This window comes from Phodopus roborovskii, unplaced genomic scaffold (assembly GCF_943737965.1).
Source record: "Phodopus roborovskii unplaced genomic scaffold, PHOROB, whole genome shotgun sequence".
Lineage (NCBI taxonomy): Eukaryota > Metazoa > Chordata > Mammalia > Rodentia > Cricetidae > Phodopus > Phodopus roborovskii.
Genome location: NW_026125052.1, coordinates 16234514 through 16261612, shown reverse-complemented (window position 1 = coordinate 16261612; position 27099 = coordinate 16234514). Strand labels below are relative to the sequence as shown.

The following is a 27099-nucleotide window of genomic DNA, read 5'->3' as shown; positions in this document are numbered from 1 at the left end:
TCTCTCTCTCTCTCTCGATAATCTCACTGGCTGGCCTGGAACTTTCTATGTAGATGAGGTTGGTCTCGAATTTGCTGTAGCTCTCCTGCTGCTGCTTCCTCAGTGCTGACACCCAGGACATACCACCAGGGCCGGCATAGAACTCACTTGTATTCCGGGCCTTGAGTACTGGTCCTTTCCGTGTGTGACGGGCTTTATTACTCTTTCACTAATGTGTAAAGCAAGCTGCCTGCGGGTCCTATCTCTGTTTCCATTTGTCTTTGACCACCCTGTCCCTCTGCTTACGCACTCCAGAATAACCCCAGATTCTTTCTGCCTGGCCAACCTGCTTGCTTGCCTGAAAGGCCAGATTCGACCTTAACCACTTGGTGTGAATGACTTTCCCTGTGTGGCCACCAGAGGGCGGCCTATACCCAGTGCATGACGGGTAGATTGGGAGCGGCCCCTGCAGTTGGGTCATTGCTTGCACAGCAGGACAGAGGCTGCAGTTGGGACGGGGGCGGGGGCGAGGGTAGGGGTGGGGATGGGAACTCTGTCCGGTAGGAAACTTCTACCTCTCATGGGGTGGGGGTGGGGGGAGGGGAGCAGCTGATTCCATCTTATGAAGGCAGTGATGGGATTATACCCATTCCTGTGAAGCTCGAGCCTCCCAGCTGACCCGTGGCCGCGCTCTCTGATGAGGTTGGGTCTAGGACCTCAGGATGCAGGTATTCCTGGACAGGCGCAGATGAATCAATCGTGAAGGGAAAAGGACTGTCCCTCACCTATAACCTCCCACACATTCCAGCCCTGGGCCGGATCAACTGGCTGGAGGAAACCCGAAGTTTCTAGATTCTCCTTGGCTCTGCTCTCTCCCCAGTTCCCATCAGTCAGACCTGAAAGGCATTTCTTTCCAAAGTCTTAGGTCCCACAGCCCTCCTACTTTACTCAGATTATATGCTGTGGAGGTTTGAGGGAGAAACGTCATCCATAAACTTATTTCAACACTTGGTCCCTGGTTAGAGGTTAGTGTCATTGTTTGGGGATGTTACAGAACCTTCAGGAGAGTGTTTCTCAACCTGTGGGTCGCGACGGACAACCCTTTCACAAAAGTCGCCCAAGACCATTGGAAACATATATTTATCTTGTGATTAATAACAGTGGCAAAATTAGTTATGAAGCAGCAATGAAAATGTTTTTATGGCTGGGGGTCAGACACCTCATGGAACTGTATTAAAGGATCTCAGCGTTAGGAGGGTGAGAACCACTGCTTTAGGAAGTGGAAAAGTTCATAGCCTCATCTTTCCTCCAGTTTGCCTTCTTTGCTTTCTGGTTGTGGTTAAAGATATGATCTCTCAACTTCCTGTTCTGACCACCTGCTGCCATGCCTCCTAACATTATGTAGCCAAAACAAAATCTTTTTTTTTTTGGCTTTTCAAGACAAAATTTCTCTATATAGTCTTGGCTGTCCCGGAACTCACTCTGTAGGCCAGGTTGGCCTTGAATTCACAAAAATCCACCTGCCTTTGTTTTCTGAGTGCTGGGATTAAAGGCATGTTCGACCTCCGCTGGGCTTAAGTTTTATTCTAAATCTTAAACTATTTTTACTATCAACCGTTGTGTGTATATAATGGGGTGTAGTGGGTAGATGATGGAGGTCAGAAGATAACTGGAGCTTTCCCTCTCCTTTCAACTTTATGTGGGGCCTGGGGGCTGTAACGGGCCATCAGGCTATTGTGGCAAGCATTTTTACCTGCTGAGCCATCTCACCAGATTTAAATTTTTTTGACAGTCTCTCATGTAGCCCAAATTGGCTTCAACTTCTGTACCTTCTGGCTCCAACTCCAAGTGCCAGGACTATAGGGATGTGGGGCCCCCATCTTATACAAAGCGAGGCTTCTGTGTGTGTTGGGGGGGGGTGTAGGCTGGAGAAGCAGCAGACAGGGAAATCTGCAACAGCATTCCCTTAGCCCGGACACAAAGTCCTTGGAGACAGCTATCTCTGAGCCTTTGCCTTCTCTCCAACAGTCTCAGGGGCTTTTACAGTTTCCTTAAATGACACAGTTCAGACTGACTGGGTATTGGGTTTTGACCTTTCTCCTATCTTTCTGTCTCCAGGCACTTTGATTCTGGCCTTCCATACACAAAAGCTTGCCAAGGGATTGAAGGCTAACATCTGCATTTTTATCTTGTTATTGCTTGAAGGCCACTGGAGTTGTATAGTATTAACTCTTCCATTTAGGTCTATGATCCACTTTTAATTCCTTTTTAGGTAGTTAAGACATAATCTAGCTATACAGCAAGTGCTAGCTTCAAACTCAAGATCCTTCCTTCCCAGGCTCTCAAGTGCTGGGCTCAGGGGCCCAGGCTCAGTGTTTGAGTTCATTTTTGTTACGGAGCAATCCACATGTGTCCTTTGCTGGTGGACACTCAGTTGTATTAGCACTAATGAAAACAAAGGAGTTTGTGGTGTGTTGTCTTGGAAACTGGGTCTCATGTAGTTCAGCCTGGTCTTGAACTTCCAATCCTGCATTTACCCCCAGAGTATTGGGATTATAGGCATATAGTGTCATGCCCAGTTCTCTCTTCATAGAATTATCTTGGCCTCTTTGTCTAAAATTCACTGACTGTAAAATAGGATTTAATCCTGAATTCTCAACTCTGCTATTCTAATTGAGCCTCCCTTTTGAATAGGTAATAGCAAGAGGTTAAGAGTTCATTAACAGAATTCCCTTGAGGCCTTTTATTTGAAGATCCATCTGGAGTTGGGGAGTACTGCTCCCCAGGTAGGTGTTCTGTTGGCTGGGAGGGGTTTAGGCTAGGGATAAGAAGATGGAATGAAGTCCGGCAATGGTGGCACACTCCTTTAATCCCAGGCAGATCTCAGTGAATTTGAGGCCAGCCTGGTCTACAGAGTGAGTTCCAGGACAGCCAGGGCTGTTAGACAGAGAAACCCTGTATTGAAAAACAAAACAAAACAAAACAAAAAACAAAACAAAACAAAACAAAACAAAAAGATAGAATAAACGATGTCCCAGCCTTTCCCTGGCTTTCAGGAGAAGCAGGTGTTACATTCCTCCCTCCCTCCCTCCCTCCCTCCCTCCCTCCCTCCCTCCCTCCCTCCCTCTCTCTCTCTCTCTCTCTCTGTGTGTGTGTGTGTGTAGGGGAGGCGTGTGCAGAGAAAGAGTGCATATGTTTCGGGGAAGGGAAGGTAAGTGCCTCCCACCCAGCCATCTCCCTGCAGTCTGCTGGTTTTTGGGCCATAGCCTGCCTACTTCAGCTCCTCACATTCTCCAGCTGCCCTGAAGAGTCTGCCAAACCTCTACTTACACCAAGGCCAAAGGCATTAGGGCTCAAAATAGCCAGGTCAAGGAGCCCTGGAGAATGCACACAGAGAGGAGTGGGGGCAGACACCCCGGCCCCTTCTGCGGCTGGGCAGCACAGCGGAGGGAAGGGAGATAAAGGCTGCCCGAGCTCTGCAAAGCTGACTTGGCTCCCAGGAGTGGGAAGGCGCCTGGGAAACTCGAGATAAGGTGCTAATTTCACAAACCAAGTGCCCAGCCAGGGCTATGGCAACTGTGGCCTCAGAGCAGGAAGAGAAGCAGAAACGCTGGCAGGAGGAAGAGGGTGTGGGTACCAGATGGGCTCAAGAGGCTGATCTGGAGTGACGACGGCTGTGCACTCAGAGACAGGAAGCTTGTGTGAGAGTCAAACACACTTTATTCAGCACAAGAATGTCTGAACAGAAGGCTTTGAGCAGGGCCCCTTACAAAGAGCTCGGCTTCAGGCCTCACTGTAAACAGAGCAAAGGTCTTCATGTAAACTGGACAAGAAAGGGGAGGGGCTCAGGACAAGGTCACAGTGGGCCAGCCCCGCCTGGGCGAGTGTGTGAGCAGCTCTCTGGGTGCCAGGGTGGGAAGAGGGGATGGGCCTTGCTCGGTTAGTGTTACCTCGCAGAGAAGGCAGTGGGTGAACTGAGGGGGAGCAGCCAGGGCTGCTGGGTCAGCACATGATTAGAAGGTCTGAGATTCACAGCCAGGAATACACTAGGTGGGTGACCGGGGCTTGGCAGGCCTGTACAGCGCTCACCACACCTGGTGGCAGCTTACTAGTCAATCACCTCCAATTAGCAAATTGTAAATGACACTGACCTTTCCTGCCAAGGACACCATTTCTGAAAACTGGGGTCAGTGTGGGAGTTGGGGGGGGGGGACTATCAGTGGGCAGATCTCGGCAGGCCTGCCGGCAGAACCAACCTTACTGACCACAGCCTCAGGACATCATGATCAGGATGGGGAAGGGTTCAGGGCTGCACCGGGAGAGCGCCAATTTTAACCTCTGCCCTGGGATGTAGGGTTGGGCAAGCCCCATTCATACAGACTGGGTGAAAGGTAATCTGAGGTCGGGAAGCCCTGTGCACAAGTTGGTTAGAGTTTCCCCTTCCCAGGGATGCTGTGCTGGAGAGGAGGGTGTTTAGGGGGGATAACCTTCGGGTGACAAGGAGAAATCACTTATCATGGCCCAGATGGGACCATTTGAAATCCCCATTAATACTAACTGGAGAGGGGTGGGCAAAGGGTGACAAGAGCATCTTCCTGACTGTCCTTGTTAACTGGAGTGGGATACGGTCCATAAACCATGTCCCCTACTAGGAAGAATCTGTTTTGATCCTCCTCCAAGGTGTGACCAAGACACTGGACTGAAGAGGGACCCCCTCATCCTAAGGGTTCTGTGCCCCATGTGGCCATGCAGGTTGGCTCACCATCAGAGAGTAGAACAGCACTGTCTGTCTGGAGGCAAGACTGATGCTGTAGGGATGGATGGGTATCAGGTACAGCCATCCAAATCTCGACAGGAAATCTACATTACACACAAGGCTTGGGGTAGAGACCCAGGGAAGGCCAGCGCCTACCTAAATGACTCATGGCTGGGACAGGGACGGCAGAGGTGACACAAATGCCCTGGTATCCAGGGATCACAATCAACAGGCAAAAGGGACAAAGACAATCACTACGGAAGCAGGCAGGAGAGCTGCTCTGGGCATTCGCACCGCTGAGGACTCACTCATCAAACTTCCCCTCCCGAATATGCTCAAAGGAGAAGGGGAGGAACTTGAAGCCGGCCCCAGCATAGAATTTATTCTGGAATTCCACCCTGGAAAGAAGAAGAGTAAAGTCACCATTTCCCAGGGAAAATAAGACAGGGCTGAGTGTGGTGGGGCATGCTTCACCCCAGCACAAGGGGACAAGGCAGGCAGCTCTATGGCCAGCCAGGGCGACACAGTGAGACCCTATCAAAAAATAACATAAAATGGCTCAGTGGTTAAGAGTGCTTGCTGTTCTTGTAGAGGACCTAAGTTGTTCCCAGCACACAAGGGGCTCCTCACAACCGCCTGTAACTCTAGCTCCTGGAGATAGGATTCTCTTCTAGCTCCCACGCTCTCACTCAGACATATAAAAATATTTTAAAAATAAAATAATAAAGCCAGGTAGTGGTGGTACATTCCTTTAATCCTGGCCCTCAGGAGACAGAGACAGATGGATCTCTGTGAGTTCAAGGCCACCCTGGTCTACAGGGTGAGTTCCAGGACAACCAAGGCTATACAGAAAAACCCTGCCTAGAAACCCCCCCCACAATAAATAGAGGGTCTTGCCGTGTTGCCCAGGCTCCCCTGAACTCTTGGGTTCAAGCCATCATCTTGCTCTAGCTTCTACAACAGCTGGGACTACAGGGGATGCCACCATGCCTGGTCCAGAGCAACCCTATTCAGATGTTTGTACTGCTTCCCCTCCAGCCCTGCACTCCTGGGTGAGCTTGAGAAAACCTCTTCATTGCTTTCTGCTCACAGTCCAGAGCTGCTTTTATCTAATCCATTTTAATTTATGGTACGGGTATACGATGTGTGTATGTGGTCCCTGAGTGTGCGGCAGCATGCGTGTGGGAGTCAGAGCGCATGCCCGTGGAGATGGCTCTCTCACTCCATCGCTCAGTCAGCCCCACCTTGTGCTGGATAGTTTTACGTCAACTTGACACAGGCTAGAGGGGTTCAATAGATGAGCTCTCAACTGAGAAAATGCCTCCATAAGGTTGGACGGTATGCAAGCCTATAGGAAAGGCACTGTCTTAATGACTGATGGGAGAGGGCCCAGTCCATTATGGGCGGGGCCGTTCCTGGACTGGTGGTCCTGGATTCCATGAGAAAGCAGGCTGCGGCTTCTGCATCAGCTCCTGCCTCCAGGTTACTGCCCTGCTTGAGTTCCCGTCCTGATGAACGGTGATGTGGAAGTGTGAGCCACATGAACCCTTTCCTCCCCTAGCTGCTTTGGTCACGGTGTCCCATCACAGCTTCCCCCGCAAGCAGGGAGACCTGGGAGTGAATGCTGGAAGTGGTCAGTTCAGAAGAGGAAACTCAGGACAGGGGCGGTGGGCGTGGGTGGGGTGCTGTGGGTGGGATTCTTCTCAAAGCAAAAATATTCTGCAGCCATAAAAACATCTGAGAAAGAATTCTTCTCTGGGGACCAAAAGGAAAAACAGGGCCTTAACTCTATTCCCAGGCAGACTGGCAGCTATTCCTGCTGGTCTCTTTGGGGCCTTTTCCAACTCAGAGGGGCGGGAAGAAGTCAGGAGCAGGTCTGCCTCACTGTTTCCTCCCGCACACTCCCCTGGCCAGCAGCCCGGCAACCAAACCACCACCAAATATGGGCAGAAACACGCATGCTTGATCCAGAAAAAGCCAGGCTGCCCTGGAGCTCTTCCACTAGGCACTTTTGCAAGAGCAGGCAGGGATGGGACTGTGGTGGGCTCCAGGGAACAGGAGACAAAGGCTTTAGGAAACTTCTAGGCCTGAGACTAATTTAGCCCCCAGCTCACCCCTTCAGCATTAGTCAGGGTTTCTATCACTCAACTAGAGAAAGTAGGTGGGAGGCGGCTAGTGGTACAGCAAAGGGTCCCTCGGTTCTGCAGTGTCTACTGGAGGACACAGTGGCAGAGCTATGGTATACCTGTTGGGAGAAGTGGGAAGAACTTTCCGTGCAGAAGTGATCATATGGTGCTTTCTCCTACCACCCTCACATTTGCAGGAGCAGGGTCCAGACCCAAGGCCTCCTGGAGAAAATGGAACCCAGCAATGGTGCTCTGAGCTCACATCAGCTGCAGAGTTCCAGGGCCCAGATTCACCCTACACCCTGCACTAGCTTTTAAGATGTCCCTCTGCAAGTTCCAGGAACAGAGCTGGCTCTGGGGGAGGGTGGTTAGGCTCCTGCTAGGCCTCATTCATGTATATCAAGGGTATCCCTGAACAAAAAATGGACATCTCTCCTCTTTATTCTACACTGTGTAGCCCAAGATTGCCAGCACAGGGTTCCAACTCATGCCTCCAGTTCTAAGAATGCATTCTGAACGACTCCCTGGCTGGCCAACCACGCAGGCAACTCTATCTTCCAAACAGGGCAAATGGAGCCTAAGTTTTGCTTAGATGGTTACAGAGTCACCAATCTGCTTGGCAAGCTCCTATTTGCCTCATATTTCTGCAATTCTGCTGTGTGGGCTGATAGACAAGGTCCCTCTGATGCTACCTGTCTCACTAGCTCGAGCACAGGGCAGTCCTAACCAGGGACATCTTGGATCTTTGAAAATTTCTGTTGTTGCTACAGTGCTTAGGATGGCAGCCAGGGCCTTATATATGAGGCCCCCATCTTGGGTTTATCTAGAGGTTAATTGAACTTTACCTCCCGCCCCGATAGTCCTCACCCCAAGCTCCCAGTACAGAGATGGAAACAACTTCCCCCTGGGTGCCACACCCAGGGAAACGTGCTTCCTGAGAACACACCCCCACGGCCTTGTGGGGTGAGGTGCTGCCTCCTTCAGCTGTCCCCTCAGCCTCTGAAGTGCACCTAGAAGCCAGCAGACGGCCTTGCCTGTCACCCTTCCAGCTCCAGCTCCTGGCAGAGGCCAGGAAGTGAGCCAGGGGCGCTGTGAGGGCAAACATGAGGGCTGTGTTCCAGGGCCCCTCTTTCTGGGGTTGGCAGAGGGAGGAAGGGGTTGTGGGGCCTTTCCCCTTCCTGGTGGGGGGTGATGGAGGGAGGCAGTTTTAGAGGAGGCTGGGGCAGCTGCTTTTCTGGCTCTGCCTCCACTCTCTGGGGACAAACATACATCTCTGAGCACTGCTGTCAGCCCAGGACTGTCTCCCGAGGATTTTTATTGCAGCATCATTGCATTCCTCACGCCTGCTCCCCATTCTGTCTCCTCAACCATCATCCCCCCTGGGAGCACAGAGGTATGAGCATGGACACACGCATGGACTCTACAGAAGGGGTCCTCGCCCCGGGTTACAGTCTACGCCTCATTCTGATGGCCAGTTACAGCCAGATCCCCGCTTTGTGTCTAATTATGGTGGGCATGAATGCCAAGCACACTTTACATGGTAGGTGGGGAGACACAACCCAGCAGACAGAAATTATGTTCTCAAACGTCACTGGCCTTAAGACAGTCACGTGTGGTTTATGTTACCAAATCAAATCAGAATCAAATTAAATGTTTTTCTTCTCAATCCCACCAAAGAAACGTAGAACTTGTATATCAGGGGAACACTAGGGGTGACAAGAAAGCTGTGAAGATGCTGTGTCTGGTGCTGGAAAACAGCAGAACTATCCCTGGGCAAGGACCCTTCCCACCCCTCACCAAAGGGCAACAATGCAGAGGTCCCTGCAGCCCTTGGCGCACTTCTGCATTGAGGCCAGTAGAGGGCTCACAAGCACCAATTAAACTTAAGCAGTGGTGTCAATGCCACCCAGCCCTCCAAAGCAGGATTCTGAAAAGTGCATGAGAAGGCTTCCTCTGTTTCCCCGCTTGCTCAATAATTATACTGCCACATAGACAAATAGAAGTGAGCATCTATCTCAAGCCTGCTCCTTGCGGACCATACCTAAGGGCACTCAGATGGCAGCATAGGTCCCCTTTATGGGCTCCCCATTCTCTAACCAGCCTAAAAAGTTCGTTTGTGGGGCATGCCAGCCATCTAGGTCTCTCTCTACAGGGAATCCTACTTTTCAGCCATTGTCTATTATGGTACATCAGGGCCTTGTAACAGACACCTGGTAAGTACATTATTTCCTATGTTCTCATAGTAACTCTGCCACGTGGCTATTGTCTTCTCTCTCCACGTGAGACACAGCTATGTTCAGAGAGCACAGGGTCACCAGTGGGGTCAGTTTTCCTCCGAAGCCTGCCTCACATCACTCTCCACTCCCCCATGCCCTTTAGGGAGCAGAGGAAGACACTGTCCTTGAAGTCAGGCCATAGGTGAGCCTGAGGGTGAAGCCATTCACCTGGTAACAAAACATGGCATCCCCAACCGCATCAGCCGGACCCAAGTGACACCCAAGTCAGGCAGCCTCCTCACGCCTGCGCTCCTGCCTGTTGGTTCTGACCCAACCTGCACTGCTCCTCCCTTGCCCAGAGTGGGAGGTACCGGGCCTGGGCTGCAATCACAGGGGTGGGGGTGGGAGTCTTCCCTCAGGTCCTGAGCTCAGGAGACACAGCTGAGAACAGGAAAGCTCGGAGGCCAAGAGGGACAAGAAAAAGTGAGTCACCAGCGGGGGCTGGCTACACAGACATTCCCTCACTGGAGTGGCTGAGGAAGTGTGCTGGGAGAGCTGGCTGATAACCCCAGGGCAGGGTGCCAAGCCAGCTGAGAGCACACAGCTCTCCCAACCTTCCAGTAAACAAACCACTGGGTACGAGAGAGGAGCCAGCTCAGAGAAAGCAGCTTCTACTGAAGTGCGGGACGAAGCACAGGCCTCCTAAGGCAGCTATGGAGGGAGGGCTAATGTCAGTCACAGCCTACCCCTAGAGTGCCTCAATTCTCCCCTGTAACTTGGCACAACCAACAGGAGACTCTTAAGGACACTTTCGATGGAGCCCAGGAACCACCTATCACCTCATCCAGGGGTCTCTGAGGCAGGGTCAGCGAGTGTGTGAGCCCTTCAGGGTGTGTGGTGAGAGGTGTTCTCATGAGTCATCTAGAGCGCCTTCCTGGAAGGGAGAGACTTCAGGATTAACCCTTCCCTTCAAGGGAGAATGGCAGCACGTCTGAGTAACTGGAGCTCTGAAGGGAGGAGTCTCGGGCAGGGCAGCCAGGGAAACACAGGCTGCCAGACTGGTTGTGTGGCTGTGTTTCAGGCACATTTGAGAAATACTCACACAAACATTAATCACTGTTTATCTGAAGCCCCTCCTAGCTGAGCATCTTGTGTTATTAAAGAATTTCAAAGTTACAGTTGCTTGAGTGAGTGTGTGTGTGTGAGTACAAGAGTGGACATGTGGAGGTCAGAGCACAACTTGCAAAAGTTGGTTCTCTCCTTCCACCATGTGGTTCCAAGGGACTGAGCTCAGGAAGTCAGGTACACATGCCTTTAATCCCAGCACTCAGGAAGCAGAGGCCTGAGGATCTCTGTGAGTTCAAGGCCAGCCTGATCTATAAACCGAGTTCCAGGACAGACAGGGCTACACAGAGAAACCCTATCTCAAAAAATAAAAAGAAAAGAAAAGAAGCAAACAACAATAACGCAAAACAAGCACAATCTAAAGCACCGAGGAATACAAAAGCAAGGGGCGGGGGCCTCTCCTGGAAGCACAAGATGAGCTGGCTTTCCCGGGCTTTCCCAAGGCTCCTGCCAGGGCAGGCGTGTGCGGTTGGGCTGTGAGGAGATCAGGCTAGGAGGGGAGAGTGAAGGAGTGAGCCGCCCCTGAGCCCACTCCAGGTCATGGGACTGCACTTCTCAGCTCACACCTCACCTGTAGAGGGGCTGGGTACTGGCACTGACTTCAGTGATGACTCCCCCCAAATCCTTCCTGGCCTGGCTTCCATTCCCTACAGGACACACTTCCGGTACAAAAAGCACTTGTGACCAAGGGGGTGGCCTGCTCTACCCTGTTCCACCTAAGACCCGTTGCCACTCACCAGTGTAACCGGAGTGCGTGGAGGAAGGCTGAGAGGCCCTCCATAATCAGCAGGATGGCCACAGTCAGAGTAGCAAAGGCGGTGAAGATGAAAAACAGCGCGAACCCTCCAGCCAGACTCCGAACATGCAGGCCAATGTGGATCACCATGGTCCAAAGTACTTCAGAGAGCTCTGGGGAAGGAGGAGACACAAGTTGCAGTTGAGGGGGGGTTTGATCTTTTCATTTTACTCTGCTACCATTTACCTGGGGAGTTCACTGAAAACTGAATTTCTAGCCCTGGCTGTCCTAAAACTCACCCTGTAGACCAGGCTGGGTTCAAACTCACAGATCCACCTGCTTCTTCCTTCTGAGGGTGGTGATTAAAGGTGTGCATCAGCACTGCCCATTGAAAACTGTGTTCCTGCAGTTTGGGCAGCATCACCCCAAACAGCTAACCTGAGTAAGAGTGGATACATCTTATCTGCACTCTGGGATTCAGGAACTGGACTGACTCCAAGCTTCACGGATTTCCATGCTGAGGAAGCCCCCACTGCTCTAAGGGAGCTGAGGTGGGAGGGGGGCCTGCAGAGAACACACTCACGTGCATGTGCGAGGCTGAGGGCCCAGAGTCGCAGATAGGAGGCAGTGTTGGAGATGCAGCCCAGGCAGTACTCGATGGTGTGGATGGCCTGGTGCACCATGGTGTCCGCAAAGTCAAACTGGCATGGGAGGAAACCACAGAGGAGACATCAGGCGAGGAGGGGAGTGTGTAGGAGTTGAGCCGCCCCGGGAGCCCACCGGGGCTGGGACTGCATTTCTCACAGGGGGCATCTCACCCCTGGAGGGGCTGGGTACTGGTGCTGACTTTGAAAAGTAATTTCAGCAATGACTTCCTCAAAAAGCCTTCCTGGTCCGCCTTCCAACTAGGCAACTCTAATACACTACACTGTTTTTTTTTTTTTTTTTTTTTGTTTGTTTGTTTTAAAACAGTTTCACTATGTAGTTGCAGGCTGATCTTCAACTTGGAACCCTGCATCCTTAGCCTTCCTGTGCTGGCTTTGCAGTGTATGCCACTGCATCAGGAAATTCCTATCTTTTTATTTTTATTTTATGTGCTCTTTTTTAAAGACATATTTATTTACTTTTTCGAGACAAGGTTTTTCCGTGTAGCTCTGGCTGTCCTGGAACTCTGTCTGTAGACCGTACTGGCCTTGAACTCAGATCCTCCTGCCTCTGCCTTCTGAGTGCTGAGATTAAAGGTATGTGCCACCACTGGCCCACCTCATTTATCTTTCTTGCATGCAATCTGTGCATCATGTACATGCAGTGCCTACAGAGGCCAGCAGAGGGCACCAGAACCTCTGGAACAGGAGTTAAGAGTCTGTGAGCCTCCATGTGGGTGCTGGGAATCGAACCCAGGTTCTCTGGAAGAACAACCAGTCTCTTAGCCAGGAAAATCTCTCTCTAGTCCTATATTGTGTATCTTTTTGTTTTTTTTTTTTTTTTTTTGACACAGGGTTTCTCTGTGTAGCTCTGAAATCACACAGATCCACCTGCCTCTGCCTCCTAAAAGTGTGGCATGTCCTCACCACCTGGCTTTACTGTATCTTAATGAGACTCTTTTCAACAATTTTTTTCTCTCCTTGATGGTATCTGATCTCCACAGTGGGGTATACTGAGTCAAGGATGATGTCTTATTATTATTATTTTTCTGTCACTATGAAAGAGCAACTTAGGGGAGAAAGGTTTATTTGGCTCACAGTTCAGGTTGTAGTTATAATGTTGGGGGAAGCCGAGGCAGCAGGTACTTAAAGCAGCTGGTCACATCCTCAGCCAAGCAGCAGAGAGCAATGTATGCATGTGCTGTTTGCTTTTTATTCAGTCCAGGACCCCAAGCACAGGGAATGGTGCTACCTACTTGTTTGCTTTGTTTTGTTTTTGTTTTTTGAGACAGGGTTCCTCTGTATTGCTTTGGAGCCTGTCCTGGGACTCACCTGCAGACCAGGCTGGCCTTGAACTCACAGAGATCCGCCTGCCTCTGCCTCCCGAGTGCTGGGATTAAAGACATGCACTACCAATACCCGGCTGGTGCCACCTACTTTTAAGCTGTGTCTTCCCACTTTAGTTAGCCCAACTGTGATAACCTCTCAGACATGTGTAGAGGCTTGTCTCACAGGTGACTCCAGATTTTGCAAGTTGAATTTAACTGTCAGGTGTACTCAACCTAGATCCCACCTGTGCTGGAGGTGGTAAGGACCTGCTGGTGGGCCTGGCCTTGCTGACCCCCGCTTTACCGTGGAGCATCTGTGCCTGGAATATGGCAAGGGCTGGCAGGGAGCTCCTAGGCTTCACTGTAGGGGAGGAAGCTACTTGCACACTGAGCTCTGCAGCCTTTTGAGATCTAGATAACTTCCTTCTTCTGTGACTTCTGAAAAGATCCCCTGGGGGATTTTGCCAAATGCTCACAAATCCCCACATGAAGAACCATGCGGGAAATGCCGTAGGTGTGGCTGGCGGTGCTGTAACCCTCGTACTGAGGAGGCTGAGGTAGGAGGACCACCAGCTTGAGGGCAGCAAGCCACCTTGGGGAAATGCCTCACTTCCAGTCATCTCTGTCTAACTGTGACTTTCTGGGCTTTTCTCTCCATAAGCCTCCCACTCTGAAAACGAAGAGTCCTTGTTAAGTTATCCAGAGCTACCTCAGTCCAGCAACGCTAAAAGAACACTCCCCACCCGGCTGCATGAAGTGATGGGGAAGAAAGTCCAGAGCTCCAAGGAGACCCAGTCTTTATTCCTGAGCTGAGCCAAAGTCCAGTGCTTTCGGTGTTTTCATCCAACCCAGTTTCTCTCATTAAAAAAGGAGAACCATAATCAGGATACACTCACTACATGAGAAAAAGGGTCTTTTCAGTAGAATGAAAAAAATAAAATAAAGGAGCACCAGGTATAGTTGAGGAGACCTGTGACCCCAGCACTTGAAGGGCAGAGGCAGGATGCTGAAGAGTTCAAGGCCATCCTTGGCTACAAAGTGAATTCTAGGCTAGCCTGGGCTACAGGAGACACTATGCCCATCCCAGTGGAAAGGAGAGAAGGGGTAAACCTTCACTTCCGGGCAATACCCCTGTTTTCTCTTTTTCTTCCTTCACATCTCCCCAGGAATGTTTTCTCAGGTGAGATGAGAATTAGGGGGAAATCTAGGCCAGCTCTCGGAAGGTGCCTGTCATTCATCGCAGGTCCAACACAGGCATCTCTGATGTGCATTCTGTCCCAGCTTCTGTCTGGCCTGTTTGTTCTTCACCCTGGCTTTCACCCTTTCACTCCAGAATGGCTTTTCTAAGACGGCTACACCATTTCCCAGGGGTTAAATCTAACAGACACTGAGTCCTGGCTATACTTTGTCACTGGGGCTGCTTCCTTCCTCCCTGAGATACTTCCTGTCATTTGGTCTTCCTCCTCCTCCTGACATTCCTTCCTCTGCACTGATCTCCTCCCAAGATGCCCGGAGTCACAGCTTCACCCCAAGCCTTTTCTGCAGGACTGACCAGGCTCACTGGGCACTCTGGAGTGATGACTCTCACACAAACACCTGTCTCTGTGCTGCCCATCCTCGGTTAGGTTAGCTATGCGGAGTCTCCTGCTGTGCCACAGCCCTCGGACTCAACCTCACTGGATGAAACACAGCGATCTGTCCTCGGGTCCCACCCACTCTGCTTACTGTCCCACAACCATGCCAGCAGGGCCTTCCCTTCCAACCCCAGTAGGTGACTTCACTTTAAGCTACCCAGTCCCTTCCTTAATCATATCACACTACAGGATGTTCTTGCCTCCAGGCAATGGCCCTCCCATTCCCAGTGTAACCTACATCTGTCCTTCTGGGGTTCCAGTAGTGCCCATGCACCTCAGTTTCACTACTCTGATGGCTCCTTGTTGCCAAAATGAGGCAACAACTACTATTGCCCTCTGCCAACCCCTCCTCTCATGAGTTCCCCAACCCCACATCAGCCCCAGCAAGGCTGAGCCACTGCTGAACATGGGCTCGGCCTTCATCTTTTTAATGCTGTAGATGCAGTGGGTCTGCCCTCTCCTCGCTCCCTGCCTCCCGACACCCAGCTCAGGGGAACCCTGTCTGGCACTCTTTCCAGTTTCTCCCTAGTGCCTGTCAGGTGCCCTCTCTGTTCCCACACCCATCACGGTGTCTGTCTCCAGACCGTCTCTCCATTTCTACAGCACTAAACACAGTGCTGACGTGCACACATGACCAAGCAGATGGGAGGGTGAGTGTGAATGAGCTGATGGGAGCAACTGGTGAGGACACAGCAGGGGGAGGGGCTGCTGACCCTTGCTGAATGGAGCAGCTTCAAAGATTTCCCAGATGCCAAGCAGCCTGGGTCTGGTTTGGACCTGGACTAGGTGTCTCTTAGGACTAGGGCACAATTGCCCTGCCTGGAATTATATAGAAGGCTGTACCACTATTTAAGAATCTTGTTTGAAATCATTACATATCAGTTCCCTAAACTTGGCTGTGGAGAATCAGTGCTGGACAGAGAAGCCAGGGAGAGAGAATTCTCTGAGTGTGATGGGTGGTGGCGAGTGGGAAGATTACACCACGGCCTATCTTCTTGACAGTCCACCTCCCAGGGACATGGCTATAAATGAGGACATTGGCACTAGATAGTTGACTAGAACATTCTGCTGCTGATGAGGGTACTGGTACAGAATGAGGTAGACATTTGGAAAGCAGTATTGGTGGTGGTGATGACACTGGGGAGGGCCAGGCTCCTTAGCAATATGGAATCCCATTCATGCCCCTTCAACCATGCCAGGCAGCTCAGCCAGCAACTATGCACAGACACCTGGTCCAGGAGTGATGGTTGTTGTTGATGCAGGCAAGGGAGCCTCCCCAGCTACCAGGGAGAACAATCACTGCCTGTTTCTACACACAGCAAACAGCAAAGGTTCTCCCACGGCCACGCCCTGCCCCTTGGAGAGACCAGGAGAGGGACGAGAACGGTTCATAGGTACAGGCATGTTAGAGAGAAGTTTGGGGGAAAGACGTAAACAGTGCAGGAACCTATCTCAAACCTTTTAAAACCTATCTCAAAATCTACATGTCGGTAAGTGAATGACTGCCCGGCTACAAGGCCTGGTATTCTAGATGTGGCCTGAACATTAGCTTTCTCTCCAGTCTGTTATTCCTTATGTACTTAACATATGAAAGCCTTTCATGCAGATGGATTGCTTTTCCCTGAATATATCTAAGAGGCAAAGCTCATTTTGAAAACAGTTCACTTCTCAACCAAGTCATGTGAGCTGGAACTGACTCCAAGCAAGGGTCTTGGGGCCCTAAGTTGAAGCACCACCAAGCTGATGGGGGCAGCAGGACGAGGCTGGCTGAGGAAGGGTAAGCTTTGCTGGGAAGCACTCAGAGGAGTGGGGTGGGGACCACCCCCCCCAGGTGGCAGAGCAATCAACACGTCACAGGAGAGGAAGTAGAGGCCCATGGAACTTAACCAGGCAGGCAGTGACTTCAAGAATGCCAGCACAGACATTACTTGCAGCTTGTTCAAACCCACTTTCAGAGGTGTGAGATCAGCAGTCAGCAATACAAGGACAGAGGTGACCAACATGAGGTGCAGTTAATGGAGATGAACTGTTTCAGAGTGCAGGCTCACAGACTGGTTAGAAATGGCCAATGAGGTGCAGGATGCATGGCGTCATGTGTGTGGCCCCGGGGTGCAGTAGGGTTGGCAGAGTGAGCACAAGGGTGGGAGAGAAGCCCCAGATAGACACAAAGGCTTGGGTCTTACCGCTTCGTCCTCGGTAGGCTTGAAAACACAAATTCACACTTAGTGGGAAGCTGTACCGCACACAAAGTCACAAGCTATGAGCACGTGCTACTGACTGTTTTGGGAGAGGATGGCTAACAGGGATGAGGTGCTGGAGGCACTCCTACTTAGCATACACGCAGAGGGGAATCACAGAATTAAGATATACACTTTTAAAGGAAACCCCCATTGCTTGAAATTGAAAAACAAAATAGAACACATAAAAACATAATCAAAGTGGCTAGATTGAAAAACGCAGCCTGGGTCGCTCACTGCTATTTCATTTGCTTTAAAATTAATATAATGAATTGGTGAGAGCTAATAGTTCAGTTTGGATGCATTGTGCCACAAGTGCTCGGGCAAGGAGAGTGAATGTAAATAGCCAGAACTGGAAGTGTCAAAAGGAAAGGCTAGGCAGGCCTGATTCCTTTTCACTATTACTCTAAAAAGATGACAGATGGCAATTTTTAAAAGCTCTTAAAAAACAAACAAAATCCCCTGGACCAAGAATGTATCGATGGGGTAGGCCTCAAAAAGAAATACTGAGTACAGCCAGTAAGCAGTGTGACTAAGGATTCTTGGGAGGATCAAAGGATGGAGAAGCTATTCTGAAGGCTCCCATGTTTCTGGTAACAAGAGGTGGGATGCTGGGTGCTGCCTGGGGAGGAGGAGAGCAGTTAGTAACTGAGGTCACCTGTAGCGCACCACAGATGGGCAGGATTCAAGACGAGCAGAGCAAAGCTACATGGGCTCTGTGGCTGCACCGAGATTAGAGCAGGGCCCACAGGGCAAGCCTAAAAGCAGGCCTGACAGGGGCCAGTCATTAGTGGTTTTATTTTTCAAGGAGATGATTGAGTAAGCCTCTTAGAAAACAAGACTAGAGCTGCCCAAGGTAGGAGAGAAAGCCCACAACACTGCATCTTACCTCTTCTGCGTCCTCTGAGTGGGTGGAGAGCTGGTCATGCTGAATTATCTCAGCATCCTCCTCTGTGGGTCCGTTGCCCACCCTGATCCCACCAAAGTTGAGAGTTCCCTACATAGATGAACAGAAAGAGTAGTGTTCACCTGGGCTTTAATGTGGCACTCTGTGAGGTGGGGAAGGGTGATGGTTAGTACATACAATCCTCAGAGAGGCATACATCCTAACAACAAAAGCAACATCCACTGATTGAACAAGTTAAATAAAAACCAGTAACTGTTCCACCCCAACCACCATCGCTCTAGCCCCCACAAGGGGCAGCCTGCATTTACCACCTCATCTGGTGATACCAGGACGGAGTAGCACTGCCTTGGTCAGCACTAACAGAGCTCTGCACGAGTGAGGAGCTGAGCATGGACATGCTCTCATAACAAGTACAGCTGGATTTCTAAGTCCAAAACTGCTGCCGGAACTGAAGATTAAACTTTCCAAATGGGGCGTGGGGGGACAGATGACAGCAAATGACATGATGAGTATACTCTAGTCTGATATGCTTTCAACAGGAGCACAAGGGTCCCAGCATCCTCTACCAGAAATGTACCAGGCCTGCCTAGGATCAAAGGACTCCCTAGATCAGGGAAACAAAACAAAATAACATCCTAATAGACACTCATTTGGGTAAAGTAAACCAAAGACCCCTTTTCACCAGAGGGTTCTGAGTAGAGCGAAGAGGGCTTAGGAAACAGCCCTGAACTATTTCCCGTGGATTCTATCAACCCAAAGCTGAGAATTGCTTGCCTGCAACTCGCCCTTCCCACTAAGCTCAAACAATGTATAAAAAGGGCTGGGAACTTCCCTGTGGTCCCCCATCTTAGTTTCACCTTTTGAAGCTCCTCTTCTACTACAGCTCATTGACCAGTTCAGACTCCAGGGTTTATGTAGGTAGACTCCTCTTACGAGGCTGCTCATAGAAACAGCCACAGGAGGAGCACTACCTTTTATTTCTTCTTCTTTTTTTTTCAAGAAAAGTGTTTCTCTTTGTAGCCCTGGCTATCCCGAAACTCAGGCCTCAAACTCAGAGATCCACTTTCCTTTGCCTCCTGAGTAGTGGGACTAAAGGCATTTGTCACCAGTTCCAGCTGGAAGTTACGTTTTCAATAGCTTTTCAAATGCTATCCTCGGAAAGTATATATTTAGTAGGTCTGAGATGGGGTACAGGAAGGCATTGCCAAAAAATGGTATAATCATTGTGCAGGGTACAACAAAATACAAAACACATTGCACCCATGGAGATTCAATAGTTCCATTGCTAGGGCGTCTATATTTATGAAATCCAGTAAGATACATATGCATCAGGATATTCTCTGCATTATTATTTATAATAGCAAAGAATTGAAACAAGTACCACACCCATCATTGACAGTGATTACATAATTTCAGCATATCCAGTGGATTTTAGAGAATGCTGGGCACTATAAAAAGATTGGGGAGTACTATGAAAACAACCTCTAAGATACACCAAGAGGTGGAAGACTGATTCAGTTTAAAAAGGTTCCTGAGCCAAGCAGTGGTGGCACACACCTTTAATCCCAGTACCTGGGAGGCTGAGGCAGGTGGATCTCTGTGAGTTGGAGGCCAACCTGGTCTGCAGCATGAGTTCCAGGACAGGCTCTAAAGCTACACAAGAGAAACCCTATCTCAGAATACCAAAACAAAACAAAACAAAACAAAAGGCCAGGCGGTGGTGGTGCACACCTTTTGTCCCAGCACTCAGAAGGCAGAGGCAGGCAAATCTCTGTGAGTTCAAGACCAGCCTGGTCTACAAGAGCTAGTTCCAGGACAGGCTCCAAAGTCACAGAGAAACCCTGTCTCAAAAAAACAAAACAAAACAAAAAAACCCCACAAAAAACAAACAGAACAACAACAACAACAAAACAAAAGACCAACCAAGCAAGCAAGCAAACAAAAAAACCAGTTCTTGATACATCTCTCTCCTTCTAGGTATACATACAAGTATTGACAGATGACAGACAGAGTGGTGGGGACTGAGGTCTCTTTCTGTTTAGTAGTACAGTTCTCCAGCCAAAATGTACCCATCACTCTCCTTCTTTCGTTCGTTCCTTCCTTCCTTCCTTCTTTCCTTCCTTCCTTCCTTCCTAGATTGGCAGGGTCATGGAATTATGGGCCACTTTAATTTTTTTCTTCAACTCCTCTCTTTTTTCCCAGATTCATAGTTTACCAGGTGATTCTGATACAGTTGGGTTTGGGAACCGCTGAAGCCTAAGCACTTCCAGGTAGGGTACAGGTGGCACCTCGCTACCTCCAAAGGGAGGACTCTAAGCATTCATTACAGAGGGCACAAAGGAAAGGCCACTGTCTCTTGGCCTGGGTTATACAGGGGAGAGGAGGAAGGTTTCAGAATTCAGATTCCCCAAACAGAGGCCATTTCTGAAGGTTTTCCTAACCAGCAGAGAACAGACAGGTTGGACCTCCCAGTCAGACTAATGAGTTCCCTGCAGAGTGCAGGGAACAAGAGCTACAGTAACAAGATGACAGACACATCACCAAAGATCGGAAAGGAAAAGCTGAACTGTGATTAACACCACTTACAGAGACAACCAAGGAGACGAGGAGCAGAACAAAAGCAGATCTATGCACTTAGCCTCAGCCCCTGGAGGATAAAGGTCCAGGGTCCTCCTTGGAGGATGGTCATACTGATGCTGTTGGGCTACTCTCCAGAGAGAGATTCAGCTACAGGACCAGTGACTAAGAAGACCATGAGTGTGAAAGCTTCCAGATGAGCAAGGTTTTGCTATGGAGTTTATCATGAAAGATGGTGCCAGACTTAAAGGCATCAAGAACTTCTCAGATGCACCTTGTGATGCTGAGATAGCAGCAAGAAAACTACACGGAAAGGAAATCAACGATGGGCAGTATGTGTTCCCACTGGAAATAATTTCAAATAGCATGATGAGAGTTTCATCTAGCATAAGCATGCATTTTCCTTAAAGGAGTATATGCTAAATAGAACAATCCTGACCAGTGAGATGGAAAATCTAGAATGCTGGACCCCATAGATACTAGTGCATTCTAAGATTCTGGTGAAGAGATGATTTCTTAGGACAAGTGCTCAAATGCCTAATGTTCAAAGCATGGTCACTGGATTGAAAGTTAGTATCAGACGAGGGGAAGGTCTGGGCAGATGGATTTGGTTGCTATGACAGGTGTGCAGCATGCAGGAGACATGTGAGAGGGGAGGGCTCAGTAAAACAGCTGAGTACACAAGGCTTTGGCATCCAGGAAGGGAGAGGGATACAGACCTTCTCTAGGGAAGGCAAGTCATGGCCAAGTATCCATTAAAGATGGACTTTCAAGTACACAGACATCAATGAAAGAGTCTGAGCCCCTCTTCCTCCATGCTGAAGAAAACTTACCCCACACGTCACAAAATACAGACACAAAAGTGCCTGAGTCCGAAAGCTGCTGTCTTCGAGAAGATGAAGGGACTTGAGGAGAAACAGCAGCCACTTTGCTCCTGAGGGTAGGACTGTACTTACACATCTGAACGGAAACTTAGTAGGCCAACGGTAAAGATGATACCTGAATCTATTCCTAAGAGGTGGAAGTCCTCTGTCATCGTCTCAGTGAGCAACAAGGACACACTTCTTGAGAGTACACGTGCCACACTCTCAACAGCATTAAAAAAAAAAAAAAGGAACTGGCTGCACTGTTTGTCACCTCTTTAAACCAACATTGGCTTGGCTGGAATTAATTGACTCACTGTTGCAGCCGATGCTGCCTCTAGTCCCTTTTGACTCGGGGCTGGGCTGACTGGGGCCTCCACAGGTTGCCCTTCCTGATAGTGAAGGGGAGAAAAGAAGGGAGAAGAGAACGAAAGAGGGAGGGGGAAAGGGAAGGGAGAGACGAATGGAGGGCACATGAAAGGATGAAGATGGTCGGAAAAGGGAGAAGGAGGGTCTTGTAACTCAGCTGCTCTCCAATGGGAGGGATCATCTCACAGCCATAGGAGTCATGCAACAAGATCTCTTGGGTTTTCCCAGGCAGTACAATACGCAAGCGTTATTGGATAGTCAGAAATTACACCCAGTACCGAACATTCGGCAAGGTTAGCTTTGTGTGTATGTGTGTAGAGCTGGCATACACACATACATTAAGTAAACACCTGTTTGTGCATACACTGCTTTTTAAAAGAAAAAAAAAATCAGTGTGCTTCAAATCAGACCCCTTTCCCAGATGAAAACATCATGGTCTCATTTAAAAAAAAAAAAAATGTCTTGGTGTCAGGCCTGTGGCTGCCCAGGCAAACTCACACAAGTGAGTTTGCCATCTACGGCTTTTCTAACTTTGTTTTGGCTGACGCTGCATCTAGACAGGCTGAGGCCTGGGGTCTGCTGAGGAGAGCATGACTACATCATGACCAGGAGAAGGAAAAACATATGATTGATTCACTCCAATCCAGTCACTTGAAGCTGGAATTCAGGTGTCTGAGCAACAAATACATAGTTCTCTGACATTGGCAGGCCTGGTGTTCATGCTCATATGTAACACAAATGCATTTTAAGAATACATGCATGTGTACACAATTAATTATGTCCTATAAAACTGCCTTGATCATGAACAAAGAAAAAAAATCTAGTAATCTTCAGCTATAGAAATACACTCACCAAATGCTTCTTCCTTAAGTACTGATGGCGCAAGATCAGTGGCTTAAACAGCAGCATCCAAGGGACACAAAGCATGGCGACCACTATGAGGAAACACTGAATTCCTTTCTGCAAAATAAGACACACGTTACTTCACAAAGTCCACTAGTCACATCATTTTCAACTATAGCACAAATTTTCCTCCAACAGAATTTTCTTATTGGTCTGTGAATATTACCCAGTTCTCTAAATAATGAGCAGGTGCCATGACAAACTCAGTAATTGCCCCATAAAATGCTAGTTCTAAATTCTGCCCTCTCTTTACTCATCTAATTGTTTGAGATAGGTCCTCATTACGTAGCTCACCCTGGCTTGGAATTCACTGGGTAGCCCAGGCTTGCTTAGCTCTTTGGCCCCTCCCACCTCAGCCTTCTGAGTGCTGGGATTACAGGTATGTGGGACTCGGCTTTACAATTTATATCCTTTATAATACAGAATTATAGCCAGCCCTCCCAAGTTAAGAGGGGTGGGGGAGTGGTTTGACTTTATATGTGGTAGCTAAAAGCCATGTATCACAGAACAGTGTTTGTTAAGCTTTCTTCAGGTCTGAGTTACATGTGGCTTTGTGACCTGGGTAGCCACCTACAACACCCCTCCTCTGGGGCTGACTCACCTGTCCAGAGTACAGCATTGCATTACCAGACTCTGGGTAGGAGAAGAGGAACATGTTTATGAAGTGGATCAGGAGGCTTGGTGCATTCTTAGAGGAATGGACATCGTAAGCCGTCCACTTGTAAAAGATAAGGATGACCAGGTAGCCAAACAAGGAGGACATGAAAATTATTTCAGGGATAAAGCCAAAGTAGATGTTCAAGGGTTTCTTGAAATAGCTAAGAAGGAAAAGAGAAAATGATATTAGGAGTGAACAGGCCTATGGCACTCGTGCTCAATAAATTTTCCTACACACTGCTCCCTCAGCTCTGTCACCTTAAGTAATGGCCAGAAGCACTGGGGACAACTGAGACCACACCTCCAAACTTCTGGGCCTCGAATGGATCCACCCCCTCCACTCTCTGAGAAAGTACCTGGGAAATCTGATATATGGACACAGCTTGTAATTTTGTATGAATTACACATCAAGGAAGAAGTTATGAGGTTGGAGAGAGGCCTTGTTAGCTACAAGCACTTACTACTCTTGCAGGCAATTCAAGAGCAAATTCCTAGCACCCATATCAGGCAGCTCACAACCTCAGGTGACTCTAGCTCCAGGACATCCGATGCCTCTGGCTTTGAGTACCACCTACACACAGGTACATGCCTCCCATATACACACATTTCAAAATAAAATTAATATATATTTTTAAAAATTAATTCACTTAGACTTGGGGTCTAGGTCCATTATAGTGTCTACCTGGCAGGTACAAGAACTTAGTCAATCATCATCTTCAACAACCAAAGATTCACTAAATTCAATGAAAATTGATGTGTCTTTTACAACGGCTTTTTTTTTTTTTTTTTTTTTTTTTTTGCACCTATAAACAGTTAAGGAACTAATATTAAGCCTCATTTAAGACCACAATGTCTGTACTATATATAGACTGCTTCTACAGTACAGAATGGAGTTCTGAGTTTCTGATTCCTCTCCAAAGGTGTGATGATGACTTCTTTAGGCAAAAGTTTATCTGAACAAATAACACAGTCTTCTTGGACAGGGACTCACATGTGGTTGAAAAGGCTCAGGCTGACTCCAAACAACATGTGGATGATCCCAAGAATAACAGACATCTTCATCTTGAAGGAGTTGAGGAAGGTCAGTTTATTGGTTGCGATGTTCCAAATCTGTTACAATGCAGGAAAACCAGAAGGTACTACACAAAGAATTCTCAAGTAGGAAGACACTATCCATCTACCTAAAAAATACCTTTTTGTTATGGAAAATTCTAAACAATTTATCCAAATAAGGATAATACTAAAACAAACTTTTATGTACCTACCATGCTTTGAGCATTCCCATCAACTTAACGACTCAGGGAAACCTGGTTTCTCTGTACTATCTTCCTGCTTCCATATTACTTTGGGCAAAGCTGAAATAGCCTACTGTTTCACTTATAAATATTTCAGTATGGATCTCTAAAAGGTAAGTGTAAGGAGTAAGGTTTTTCCACCCGCTGCTGGTCTTGTTCCACCACTGCGCCAGCCCCAATTAACACACATAGACTCTGTATTTGATATTATGCTATTGGCCTGTTACTAGTTTCTTATCAGCTAGCTCTGTCTTAAATATTAACCCATTTTTATTAATCTAAATATTTCCATGTGGTCTCATCTTACTGGGGAGTGGGGCCGGCGTCTGTTCTCCCCAGTCTCTCCATATTGACCCCTCCCTACTCTTCCTCGAATCCTCCTAGTCCCACCTATCTTGCTTTCTTATTGGCCATCAGTGCTTTAATCATTAACCAATAAGAGAAACATATTTACAGAATGACATCTCCCATCATCTCCTCTTTTCTGTCTAAATAAAAAGAAGGGTTTTAACCTTAGCATAGCAAAATATATCACACAACAGTTATCAAATAAGAATCCCAGTTAGTCCATTAACATTTAGCAAGCTATAAAGAAAATATTTCATCATCTATCCTATCTTTTTGAGTCTAAAGTCCTATATGTAACTTATCTTTAATCCTAACTAAGGAAAACTATAACCATAAGAATGACATCTCCCATCAGGTAAGCTCTTCTTTTTAAAACATGGCCACAATACAATCATCATATCATAAAAGTATCAACAGTGATATTTTGTGTATGTGTGTGCTAGAGTCTGAAGCCAGGGCTTTATACTTTTTTTTTTGTCTCTTTGTGTAGCCCTGGCTGTCCTGAAACCCTGTAGACCAGATTGGCTTCAAACTCACAGAGATCCGCCTACCTCTGTTTCCTGAGTGCTGGGATTAAAGGTGTGCTGCCCACCATCACCCAGCTGCTTTATACATCATGTATATACCAGGCAAGAGCTACACCATCGAGCTAAGCTCCCAGCACTCCTGCCTCTGGAAGCTGCTCTCCCCCTTCCCTATTCCCAGAATAAAAAGCCTCTGTACTTGGACCCTGTCACGTGGTGTCCTTCTCTCTTGCACCACTTTTAAATTACAACACTCACAATAAGAACTTTATCAAGTGAGCTCCTATTTTAATTTTTAGGTAGTTTTAGGGTTTTGGACAGGGTTTCACTACATAGCCTGAGCTGGCCTCATACTCTTACTACCTCAGTCCCAGTGCTGGGATTATAGGTGTGTACTTTACTTATTCCCACCTTAAACCTCTCATTTCAAGATCAGTTAAAAACTTCAAAAACGAAGCAGGAAGATTAAAAGGCTCAAGTCCTGCTTGAGCTAGAGTGTGGTAAGAACATATCTTAGATGAATTAAAAAAAAAAAAAAAAAAAAAAAAAAAAAAAAAAAGAGTAACCCAAGGGCTGGCATACAGCTCCAGAAGCAGAGCAGTGTCTAGCATGCACCGGGCCTTCTTTTTTTTTTTTTTTTTTTTTTTTAAGACAGGGTTTCTCTTGTTGTTTTGGAGGCTGTCCTGGAACTAGCTCTGTAGACTAGGCTGGCCTCCAACTCACAGAGATCCTCCTGCCTCTGCCTCCTGAGTGCTGGGATTAAAGGCATGCATCACCAATGCCTGGCTTGGGATCAATTCTTAGTACTCATAACAAACAAGCACCAATCTTTGGAGAAAGCCACATGTAGGAAAGAGGCACACTTACCGGATCAATGCCAAATGGGTATGGTCCACCAAAAACTCCAGGGATAGCTGGGTTCAACTGGAGAACAGAGCTCCCCAGAAGTGTTTCTTCCCTGGTTGGGTTAAAAAAAAGTCACATTTATTTTTGATGGAGAAAAGGAAACTACTACCAGGTCTAAAAACTGAGCACAAAGAAACTACTAGCTGGAGGGATGGCTCAGTGAGAGCATGCTTGCCTGGCAAGCAGGACTTTATATTCCCCAGAACCTGCATGAAAATCAGGCAGGTATAGCAGCCCTTAGAGGAAGTGGGGAGGGGAGACAAATAAGCTGGCCTGCTGAGCTAGGTGGTGGCTCCAAGTTCAGGAGGAAACTCAGAGTCTGCTGTGGGAAGAGATGAGTTAGGAAGACAATCAGTGTCAATCATGGGCCACCACAAACACTCACATGCATTTCCACACAACTGAACACACACATACACATCTCTGCACCACTGAACACACGCGCGCGCACACACACACGTATCTCTGCATAACTGAACACACACACATGTGCAAAAAGAAAAAAAAGGAGAAATTAGTAGCCAAGAACAAGAGGAAAGCAAACACAGAGAAAAAGTGAGCACTAACACATAGCAGGGAATTTAGGTGACTTGCTCTTAATTTACAAAAAATGAAATACATGTTTACATTCATTTATAGGCTCAGATCCTTGATACTTGCTGAACAAATCATATAGCTCTTCATAGACTGAAGCATAAATGAGAGGAGACAACACACCCCTCTGAAACAGACATTTTCAAGTTCAGAGCAGCACATATAAGGAATTAGCTTTGATTTTTGGGTTTTACAACTTACGTCCAGTTGCCTAGAGTGAACATTGGCCGAACACTCCACGATGACCCAAAGATATTTAGAGACTTGGAAAAACAGTCATTGTAGATGAGACCAGTGTAGATGGAGAATAGTCCCATAAGAAGAATAATGTATCGACCACTGAACACAGTGCTGAACATCTGGAGTCAGAGGACA

The 27099-nt window shown here is 48.1% G+C and overlaps 1 protein-coding gene across 8 annotated transcripts in view; it reads right to left on the bottom strand.

Annotated features, from left to right (window-relative positions):
* Nucleotides 1–3681: 3681 nt before the first annotated feature.
* Nucleotides 3682–27099, bottom strand: part of Atp6v0a1 (ATPase H+ transporting V0 subunit a1) — a 55647-nt gene continuing 32229 nt past the window's right edge. For 2 of the 8 annotated variants that reach the window (XM_051177083.1, XM_051177092.1), the window contains exons 13-22: nt 26926–27083; nt 26092–26182; nt 24049–24167; nt 23002–23218; nt 22350–22457; nt 21446–21520; nt 17671–17778; nt 11522–11639; nt 10940–11111; nt 3682–5133 (exon numbers count right to left, since the gene is read on the bottom strand). In XM_051177083.1, the coding sequence (XP_051033040.1) occupies nt 5040–5133; nt 10940–11111; nt 11522–11639; nt 17671–17778; nt 21446–21520; nt 22350–22457; nt 23002–23218; nt 24049–24167; nt 26092–26182; nt 26926–27083 (1260 nt within the window). In that variant the 3' untranslated portion in view covers nt 3682–5039. Of the gene's footprint in view, nt 5134–10939; nt 11112–11521; nt 11640–16619; nt 16746–17670; nt 17779–21445; nt 21521–22349; nt 22458–23001; nt 23219–24048; nt 24168–26091; nt 26183–26925; nt 27084–27099 lie in introns of those variants that run through there. The other 6 variants (XM_051177101.1, XM_051177108.1, XM_051177114.1 and 3 more) reach the window with 4 other exon arrangements.